The sequence below is a fragment of the Simochromis diagramma genome, unplaced genomic scaffold, assembly GCF_900408965.1.
Source record: "Simochromis diagramma unplaced genomic scaffold, fSimDia1.1 OVJJ01000646.1, whole genome shotgun sequence".
In the NCBI taxonomy this organism is placed as follows: domain Eukaryota; kingdom Metazoa; phylum Chordata; class Actinopteri; order Cichliformes; family Cichlidae; genus Simochromis; species Simochromis diagramma.
The window spans coordinates 5,965,824-5,976,719 of record NW_024387279.1 but is presented as its reverse complement, the minus strand read 5'-3'; the positions used below and the strand labels follow the sequence as shown (position 1 = coordinate 5,976,719).

The following is a 10,896-nucleotide window of genomic DNA, read 5'->3' as shown; positions in this document are numbered from 1 at the left end:
AAGATGAGGTGAGGTGACTTTTCAGTGCCTTTTGTCTGTCTGTGTACAACATTAAACAAAACTGTACACATGTACATGTACAAATAAACATGTACACATATAAACTGTGTTTATTTGTAACAGGCAGTTTATTTGTAACAGGCAGAAAGACGGAGGTTTGCGTGCTTGTCAGAATCAGAATCGTGTTTATTGGCCAAGTATATGTGCAGACACATACTCAAGCACAGCAATGTAAATCACACACACACACACACACACACACACACACACACACACACACACACACACACACACGTGTCTATATATACATTACACATGCATACACATACATACACAAAGCTGTGTAAACCAACTATAAATAACTAATCTAAACTTATATACATAAAATACAGAAATGAAATGAGGTGGAATGAATACTACAGAATGTACATAAGGTGCAGTTGCAGTCTGGCAGTGGGAGCAGTCTGACAGGTCAACTGTTTAGAAGGGAGATGGCGAGGGGAAAGAAACTGTTCCTGTGTCGGGTGGTCCTGGTCTGCAGGCTTCTGTACCGTCTGCCAGAGGGCAGCAGATCAAAAAGTCTGTGTGCAGGGTGTGAGGGGTCTGTGATGATTTTCCCTGCCCGTTTCCTGGTTCTTGAGAGGTACAGATCCTGGATGGAGGGCAGGGGGCGCCAATGATCCTTTCTGCTGCCCGTACAGTCCGCTGCAGTCTGTTCCTGTCCTGTTTAGTGGCTGCTCCATAACAAACTGTGATGGAGGAGCACAAGACAGACTCAATGACCGCAGTGTAGAACTGGATCAGCAGCTCCTGTGTCGACTGTACTCCCCCAGTTGTCTCAGGAAGTACATCCTCTGCTGGGTCTTTTTGAAGATGGAGTTGGTGTTGGTCTCCCACTTCAGGTCCTGGGAGATGGTGGTACCCAGGAACTTGAAGGTCTTCACAGTCGACACACAGCTGCCTGATATGGTGAGGGGGAGCAGAGTTGAGGGATGTTTCCTGAAGTCCACTGTCATCTCTACAGTTTTAAGAGTGTTCAGCTCCAGATTGTGCTGACTGCACCAGAGTACCAGCCGCTCAACTTCCTGCCGGTATGCAGACTCATCACCATCCTGAATGAGGCCAATGACGGTGGTGTCATCTGCAAACTTTAGGAGTTTAACAGCCGAGTTCTTGGAGGTGCAGTCATTAGTGTAGAGGGAGAACAGTAATGGTGAGAGGACACATCCTTGAGGGGCACCAATACTGAGGGACCGAGTTTCAGAGGTGATCTCCCCCAGCCTCACTTGTTGCTTTCTATCTGTCAGGAAGCTGGTGATCCACTGACAGGTAGCTGGTGACACGCTGAGCTGGGAGAGTTTGGAAGAGAGAAGTTCAGGCACGATGGTGTTAAAAGCCGAACTAAAGTCCACAAACAGGACCCTGGCATAAGTTCCCGGGCAGTCGAGGTGTTGCAGGATGTAATGCAGCCCCATGTTCACTGCATCATCCACCGACCTGTTTGCCCGGTAGGCAAACTGCAGAGGGTCCAGCTGGTGGCCTGTAATGTCCTTCAGATGGGCTAGCACCAGTCGTTCAAAGGATTTCATGACCACAGACGTCAAGGCGACAGGTCTGTAGTCATTCAGTCAGAGTAAAGATGGGAGCCAGCTGTTCAGCACAGGTTTTAGTGCTGTGATTTATATACGCGTTTAACTCACTGCTGTCATATAAAGAACTTTTTTTTTTTTTAAAAGAAAAGAAGAACAAACAAATTAAAAACCAAGCCACTTTTATATACATGACTGTCTTGAGCCAGCCTCCATTTACTTGTATTTTATTTCCAAGGAGCCAGTTGATTGTTTGTTAACTCGCTTAACACGAACCTATCAATTATTCAAGCATAAAAAATTGCACCTAACTCAAAAAATGAAGCAATGTTGTGTCTACGCATAACGAAAAAAGGCTCTATCACAGTGTGGGGCTGTATTTCAGCCAGTGGTGTTGGGGATTTGTCAAGACTGATCTAATTATGAACAAAGAAATGTTCCATCAGATTTTGATCCATTATGCAATATAGAGACCTTACCCTCTGGAAAGAATTTTTTTCAGATTTTTTCAGGATGATGATCCCAAACGCACTGCCAGCGTAGTAAAACCATACCTGGATAGAAAAAACACAGTGAAACACCAACAGTCATGGATTGACCTCCCCAGAGTGTGGAGCTCAACATTATTGAACAGAACAAAAGGACGCCAACATCCAAAGAAAAGCTTTGAATGTCCTTCACGAAGCCCGGAGAACGATTCCTGAAGACTTCTTAAAGAAATCACAAGAAAACCTGCCTAGGAAAGTTCACAGTGTTTTGAAGAATAAATAAAGTCATGCCATTGAATTTCAAGCCCATCAGAATATAAAGAAATGAAGGATGATTCACGACTTTTGCACAACGCTGGAAATGACCATCAAATAGGCTATAAGGTCCAACTACAGCTGCACACTCAAATAGGGCCCTTTGTTTTTCTGATCAAACCTAAAATGAAGAAAATTGCCATTGATGCAGAAAACTAAAGAATAACTATTCCTCATTTTGTGTTTGGTCAAGGTTGTTTTTATTTAGAAAAAACTAGAAAGAAAGAAACTACAATGGTAAAGCCATTTCAGTGGACATTTCATGCATGCCGCAGAAAAGGGATTATGTCTCGGAAGTCTCAACAGACAGATTGGAAACTCGTTAGGGCCGTCATGACGATAATGATGAGATAAAAGGATGAAAGCTTCCTAGAAAGCCAAGCACGACCTCTGCCTAAAGAACGAAAACAAAGGAAATAGCAGAGATCACGGAACACTTGGAAAAACACTCTTGTTCACGTCTTGCTGAGTGATGTCTATACATGCTGTACTGTGAAAAATCTTGATCAGTGTCACTGTATTTTTTATTATCATTATTATTATTGTCATGTTTAGATTTTAACCAGATTGGGTCACGAAAACACAGCACATATATATTTTTTATAGTACATACTGACATACTGTCCATGTTTCTCATACATGTGCTCACCTGGATGAGTACAGCAGACTGAGCAAGGTCAGTGGTGCTCAGATGCCAGTAATTGTTTACACTCATTAAGAGTCTTAGATAATGGCAGGAGAGCTGAGCTTTCAAACCCTAAAGAGATCATGATGTCACTCAAGTGACATGGATCAAGGATTATAAAAGCGGGATTTTGAGAAGGGATTTTTTTTCCCTCCTACCACTACAGCAGGCTGTCTGACTCATTCATATTCATATTGTGCCCACATCTGTGAGGTTGTTTGGCTTTATAAACTTATATTCAGGAATTCTAAAGGTAAATAATCTTGTAAAGGGTTGATTTGTCACAGCACAGAGTTGTCACAAATGATGAGCAAGGTTGTAAAGTAGGAGTTGTATGCATTTTGTTATTTAAAAAGAAAACATCATGTACCAGATTGCACATCATTTAGTTTTTTGTTCACACATCCTGTGATCGTCCACAGATCTTCACTGAGCATCTTCAGAACATGTACCTAAATGTTTTCTTTTTTTTCTACCAAATACTTCATTTTAGGGACTTGCACAGAGGGTCACACCAGTGTACAAACACAGTAACACAGTGACAAGAACAGCGTCACATCCTTGATGGTCTTACATTTACCCTCTGTTCTAAATGGATGTTATCTTAATTGCTTTCTTAATCACACACAAAGCCATGTTAACCTGATGGAAAATTACAACAGTGACAAAGAAAATGCAAACATGGGCGCTGGTTTCATTTAGGTATTGGGGTGGAATAAACCCAGTTACTTTTATTACAGCCACTACATTTCTTGCAGTCTGGTGAGTTTGTATGCACCATTTCCACCTTTTCAATAGGCGGTGAGATTTTTTATTATTATTATTTATGGGAAAATACAAAAATCAGTTAATCTCAGACTGGAATGCAATGGACTGAGGATCACTTTTGAGTCAAAACACATCTTTTAGGTTTACCTTGTTGCAGATGAAAGAGTCTGGACAAAGGAATTATCCATTCTGTTTCTTAACAGGCTACTTTTGTGCCTTCTGTTTTGAATGGTAACTGCCTAAATGTACGTCTATCACCTGCCAATAATATCCATCCATCTTCTTTGGTTTGAATTTAAGGTTGCAGGGGCTGAAGCCTATCCAGCTCACACTGGGAAAAGGTAGGATACCCTCTGGACAGATCACTAATGTGTTGCAGGGCAAACACAGAGAGACAGACAACCATTTACCTCACTTCATGTTATTGTCCCAAGTAAAGAATCTAGGGGTAGAAGACATCTACGCAAATAATTCTGGACCTCTCATACGCTAAATTTCGAGAGGATGGATTGGTGGGTTTGTATGGTAGTCTGAAGCTGGATGGCATGCCACCTGGTGGAGACTGATATTATTTCTTTATTGCTGGCAGAAGCTCATTACAATGGCATTGCTCCAAATAAAATGCCTCATAAGGAAATGACAGCAGTCTAGGGAGCCATTTCAAAGTAGGATACTTTTTTTTAATGTTCTCAATGCTTTTATTATTTAAGGTCCAAAACTGAACCGTCACAGGCCAGAGCAGGCTGAGCTGGGTGGGCATAAGAGGTGTTTGTGTTGAAGGCACAGGTGGAGGATGTGCAGAGATGATGGCAGGGTGCTAACCACCAACATGTACACTAAATGTGTTTATGACCTATTTTTGATTCATTTTATTTTTAAAAAAATATACATATACTACTTTATAATAAACACATGTACAGCAGACAGTCCTTAGACTTCTCATATGTACTTGTACTGTATGTGTCATTCACATTCACAACAACATCTGTCAAATAAAGACAGCAGTCTGGGTCAAGTCTTTGTGAAACTCTGGCATTAGTTGTCTGATTTAAGGTTGGTCCAAATGTCCTTTTACAATAATGAGATTGCGGGTTTACTTGTTACTGTTTAGGAACTTACAGCTTTAACAGCTAAAGCATTATTTTACTGTAAAAGCTTTATAATTACACAAGATATCTGCTAAATAATAAACAAATGTATGCAAAATTTCAGAACCTATACTTTGACTTCCTTTGCTATTAATTTTCACTCATTGCATCAAATGTCATATATGTACAGTATTTACAGCATTAAAACAATTATATATTTCTGAAATCGAGCTGAATTTGTGAATAGTCTTTCCTTTATAGTGTTTCTATGTGGAAAAAAAAATCGTCATTCACAGTTACAGGTTTGACTTGTAAGTCCACAGTCTATATTTGTAATTTTGTTGATATTTAATATATTTAAATTCCTGGAGAATTAATAGGAAAACACTGTTAAATTACACAGTTTCTTTGTTGTTGTTGTTTCTTACAGTGAGTGTGCATTTCCACAGTAGAACTCACAAAGACAATATTCCCCACTTTCTTCACCTACTTGTCATAAAGAGACTATCAACATTATATCTGTCCTGCTGTATTTTGTCCTGAAGTGGAAAAAAATGCCCAAACTCTGCCGTCTGCAGAGATCCATCCTCTACATCGGATAATCCTTTCTTGAGCCTGATACGATAATGAAGGTCAAGATCATCCATCCTAATACTAACAGCAAGCAGGTTAATCAAGATCAGACTGAATGTGATTTGCTGTCGTAATAGCGTTGGTACCTGGATTAGCAGATCCCAAAACAGTGTCCTTCCCTCTATAGTGGAGCTAATTGAACCATCTTGTACATTGGCACTCGCTAACATGTTTGCTTATCTGTGGAAACATGTTTGTCAGTAGATGGCCATTACTTCATGTTCATTATGTTGAGCATACCCTAAAAACATATATTGGCTTCTAATTTTTCATTTTTATATTTCTTGCTTCTGGTGATATTCCTGGAGGAGTTGCTTTTTCCTTTTCTGGATAAATCCATCAATACATCCAGTTACAGTCATAGGGGTCAAGTCAGCTGATACTGTGAGAGGCAGAGTACAGCCTGGACAGGGTGACTGCCAACTTCACAGAGTGACAAGATCAAAGTTACATAAAATTCCAATTAAGACCTACTAATTAACTTGTCATATAGGTTTTTGTTATATGGGGTGAACTTCCTGAGAAAAGCCTTACATGCACAGTAAGAACAATTCCACAGAGGAAGGCCCCATGCAGTTTCAAACCCACAACCCTCTTAATGCTGTCGCTTACTTAATGAATAAATAATTGTTTAATCATTGAATTAATTAAGTATTTAAATGTTTGACAGGCCTGTAAATGTATTCCCACTCCCTCTGCTGCTTTACTCCAGCACACCTACAATAGATGCTGCACTAAACATCACACAAAAACTGCCCCATTCCTGTGGATGTGGACAAAATCACACATACTACATACTATGCAAAGGTTAATTTTCTGTAATGAAACAAGCAGATGAGTGACTTGCTGAACATGCAGAAGCCATGTAAGTCATCTTGTTTTCTTACTTAACAGGCAGCAAAGACCCAAGCTGGATCTGCGTCCACCCTGAAGCCCAACAACAAGGTGACCAGGATGGTGTTGATCTTTGTGCTGGGCTTCCTGACATGATACATCCCAGCTTTGCTTTTGTACTTGTGAACAACCACCATCAGTCTTTTGATTTGAGACTTGCTTCTATAGTGTCTGTCTTTTCCAAGATCCCCTGCAGTCTTTAACCTAGTTGTCCATGTTGTCCTTGATAAACAGATCTTTAGGATCTCCTGCCAATTTTTGGCAAGCACAAAAGAACAGCATGGACATCACGTGTCTCCACATTCTGGAAACTTGCTGTCTGTAGAAGTCCCTAGTGTTCCTTTCCATAATTAAAAGATCTCAAAAATAATATAAACTAACAAACAGGTTTAAATTAAAATGTCTTATTAAAGCAGCTGCAATGCATCAGGAAAACAGCAGCTTATATAAATAAACTATAGAAACAAATTTTTATCAACATCTTTTTTTCAATATTAAAAAAAAACTAAATAAAGATGCTGAGGATGAGCAGAAATAAGGATGAAGACTCCTCAACATAAGTTGGACCTGCTTCGAGTGGAAATGCATGTGATTAGGTTGATTTTTTATAAACTGCTGCTGACTGGCTGCATATCATAGCTGTATTTTGTTAATATTCACATACACACCAAATTGCTGAGGTTATGCAGTTTTTTTTTTCCTGTATGAAATAGTCTATAACTTTTTTGCCCATTAAAATGAAATAAAGTTAGAAATAAGAAAGTGTTGAGCAAGCTAGTTTAATAGTTCTATTTTCTTCCACTAACTTTCTTCCTCTTAAGTATGCTTATGCACATCCTCCTCTGTATCGGATCGTTGGGACGACAATGAGCAAATTCTGCGATTAACCCGCCAGCTTAAATCGTACCACAGAGTGTTGCCATAAAACCTTCAATCTTGCATGCTAGTGCTACAAAGACACTCCCTTAAGCTCAGTAAAGGCAGCAAAATGCCAAGAAGGTAACACAAAGCTTGAGTTAAATCCCCATGCAAAATAGGGTGTAATCCACTTAACAAGAGATTATCAAATATAATGTGATTGGAAACCAGATTAGCAGGTGAAGACCGGCAGGGAACTTCCTTAGGAAAGAGGGATTAACCTCTTTAACCAAGTTTGGATGCCAAAAACATATCTAGGTTTGCACAGATTTTTGGAAGTCCAAATATGCTTGTGTTTGTTCCCAGATTCAAATACTTGTTAATTCAGATATCTGTCAAATAACCAAATCTCAGAATTTAGCATCACAGCACGCAACACAGAACTGGAAACCACAGAAGCATTAACACCAGTTAATAAAATGAAAAGCTATGAAGGCAATTAAATTAGTCAATTAATTACTTAGTCAATTAAATAATCAATTAACCACTTTATAGCGATCAGTGTCATGAAACCCTTTATAAACGTCAATACGACGCACAGAGCCAATAAAGACAAGAGACGATAGAATTCCTAACCGCACAGCGTTCATGTCTGCTCCTTAAATTTATTATTTGGCAGAGCGTGCGCGATACCTAATTTGAGCCGTAACATCAGCAGGAGTACGTTGTTCGAAATAAGCAAAATGAAGGGTAAACGTGATATGGAGCTGCCAGAAGACTTCTGGATACCCGTCAGCCTGGACACAAACAACATCACGTCACTTAGCCCTTTTCTGGTTCCACAGGACCACTTGGGGGATACTGCCACCTTTTACGCCATGGCAGTTTTCATGTTACTCATATTTATTTTTGGCACTTTCATCAACGCCCTTACCATTGCATGCACCATCCAATACAAGAAACTTCGATCCCACCTCAACTACATCCTGTTGAACTTGGCAGCAGCAAACCTTCTTGTGTCCACTGTGGGCTCCTTCACTGCCTGCTGCACTTTTTCATTCAGATATTTCATCTTTGGTGCGCTAGCATGCAAGATCGAAGGTTTCATGGTAACACTCGGTGGTAAGTCATTGGCTGCAGACAACACTGTAAAAATCCGTTGTAGCCCATCTCCCTTTTAATAGACTTATTTATGCTGATTTCTAGAGGGAGTTAAAGGATTTTCCTGTCATTGCAGGTATGGTAAGCCTGTGGTCCCTTGCTGTGATAGCTTTCGAGCGATGGCTTGTGATTTGCAAGCCGCTCGGTAACTTTGTTTTCAAGCCCGACCACGCTATAGCCTGCTGTGCATTCACTTGGTTTTTTGCAGTATTTGCCTCAGCTCCTCCACTGTTCGGCTGGAGCAGGTAAGCAACAGACACAACATACTTCAGAAAATCAGCTGGCAACACAATGCATTTAAGTAGAACTGTACAATCAACGTGCTTCTACTTTTCCTTGCAGGTATATTCCAGAAGGCCTACAGTGCTCATGTGGGCCAGACTGGTACACCACAAACAACAAATACAACAATGAGTCCTATGTGATGTTCCTGTTCTGCTTCTGCTTTGCTGTTCCTTTGACCACGATTATCTTTTGCTACTCCCAGCTGCTCATCACACTGAAAATGGTGAGACAAAATGAGATGGTTTTGGTCTACTGAAATTATTCTCTTGATGGCTGAGAAACATGTATACTTAAATAAATGCTGTCTTATATCCTATCAAAGCCAAAATCTAACAGGCCAGATCTACTTACCATTCAAACTGACACGCTTAGTATTATTAATATCTGCAAGATCAAAGTACAACGTAAACTCTTCTTTTTATTCACATGACTTGTGGTTTTTTTCAAAGTAACCTTTCCAACATGACCCTGATCAATCCCACATTAACAGGCAGCCAAGGCCCAAGCTGAGTCTGCCTCCACCCAGAAGGCAGAGAGGGAAGTGACCAGGATGGTGGTGATCATGGTGCTCGGCTTCTTGGTGTGCTGGATGCCATATGCCTCCTTTGCTCTTTGGGTTGTGAACAACCGTGGGCAGTCATTCGATCTGAGATTTGCGACTATACCGTCCTGTTTCTCAAAGGCTTCAGCAGTCTACAACCCTGTTATCTATGTGGTCTTTAATAAACAGGTCAGTTACATGCTGTGCCGAGTAAGTACTAAGTTATTTAGAAGCAAATGGGTTGTCTTCTCCTGGTTTTTAATACACCAAACAACATGTTTTAAAGTTATCTGATGTGCAGGAGCTTTGAATCGATGCTCTACTTTATCTGTGTGTATCTCACTACTGTGACTCTTTTATATCCAACTTAAACAACATGTTTGGTTAATTTTTGTCCCATTTAGAAGGAATGTAAATAAAAGGGGTTATAGGTAGGGGTAATCTCGGGGTCAATGGCTCAGTTCCCTTGCTGTGACTCCGTTAGAAGGTAGAGCAACAAGTCAGTTGTTGGATCCCTGGCGACTCCAGTCCATACACGTGTCCTTGGGCAAGATGTTCGTGCTTTGAAGATGTTTTTGGTGCAAAAGTCTACTAACCAACCTATTTTCTTAACTTTATATAGGCTGTACCATATCTTAGCTGTGGTCCTAAAGCTATAAATAATTGGGCTGTTTTTATGCATAAAAAATATGATACTTTATAACTTTGCACAGGAGATTTAATCTACAAATATGTTTTTCCCTTGCAGTTCCGTACATGTATGTTAGCGATGATGGGGATGGGAGGAGGTGAGGAGGAGAGCTCAGCAACACAATCGGTGACTGAAGTTTCCAAAGTCGGGCCTGCTTAGGCAACACGTCAATGCTCGCTGATTTCTGAACTGTAAATTACAAAGAATGTACATGTATTTTATCATATGTAAAAATGTCATGATTTAAGTAGGAAGAATCTGCAAAATGAAAATACAAATAAAAAACAGACACAAAATCTTTACTGAATCTCTGTGCTTGACTGAAAACACGTTTTCACTTGCTCTGTGTTTTTCTCCAACACTTAGAAGTTGTTAAAAAGTGCACTATGAGAGTATATTATAGTGTGCTATATAAAAGTATTTTTGTTATCATTTTAAATGTTATATTTATTAAGCGTGTGATTAATATGTATTTGCACTTTTATTAGCGAAATGTTTTTGTCTTATTGTCTTAAACTTATTTCATTCAGGTCACTCTCATGCAACCAAAATACAAAATATTATATCGTTCAAAAAGGTGTTTTATAACATAAAAATCTGTAGTTCACATAAGCACCATGAGCCATAGTCATATCCTTCAGCCATCTTGGTATTTTGAAAGTGGACATGATCAGTGAAGGAGTGGGCATGGCTGAGACACTGATGGACATCGGATACACATGTAACTGCAACGTGACTGTTCAGTTAGGTAGATCTGTTCTTAACCTTACCCTCGTTTGTCATCCTCTCTGACTCTCAGACCACAGTTTAACTAACATCATGTTGTCTTTCATAAGACTAGAAAAACAACTGTGACCATGAATTCTTCAGAAAAGTGCTTGCGTCAATCACGGGAGCTGT

At 39.8% G+C, this 10,896-nt stretch overlaps 1 protein-coding gene across 1 annotated transcript; it reads left to right on the top strand.

The window, feature by feature from the left end:
- Positions 1-7,646: 7,646 nt before the first annotated feature.
- Positions 7,647-10,284, top strand: LOC120715973 (blue-sensitive opsin-like). The gene is made up of 5 exons (XM_040003293.1): positions 7,647-8,440; positions 8,556-8,724; positions 8,822-8,987; positions 9,255-9,494; positions 10,054-10,284. The coding sequence occupies exons 1-5, from the start codon at positions 8,062-8,064 to the stop codon at positions 10,153-10,155; spliced, it is 1,056 nt and encodes a 351-aa protein (XP_039859227.1). The 5' UTR covers positions 7,647-8,061; the 3' UTR covers positions 10,156-10,284.
- Positions 10,285-10,896: the final 612 nt, after the last annotated feature.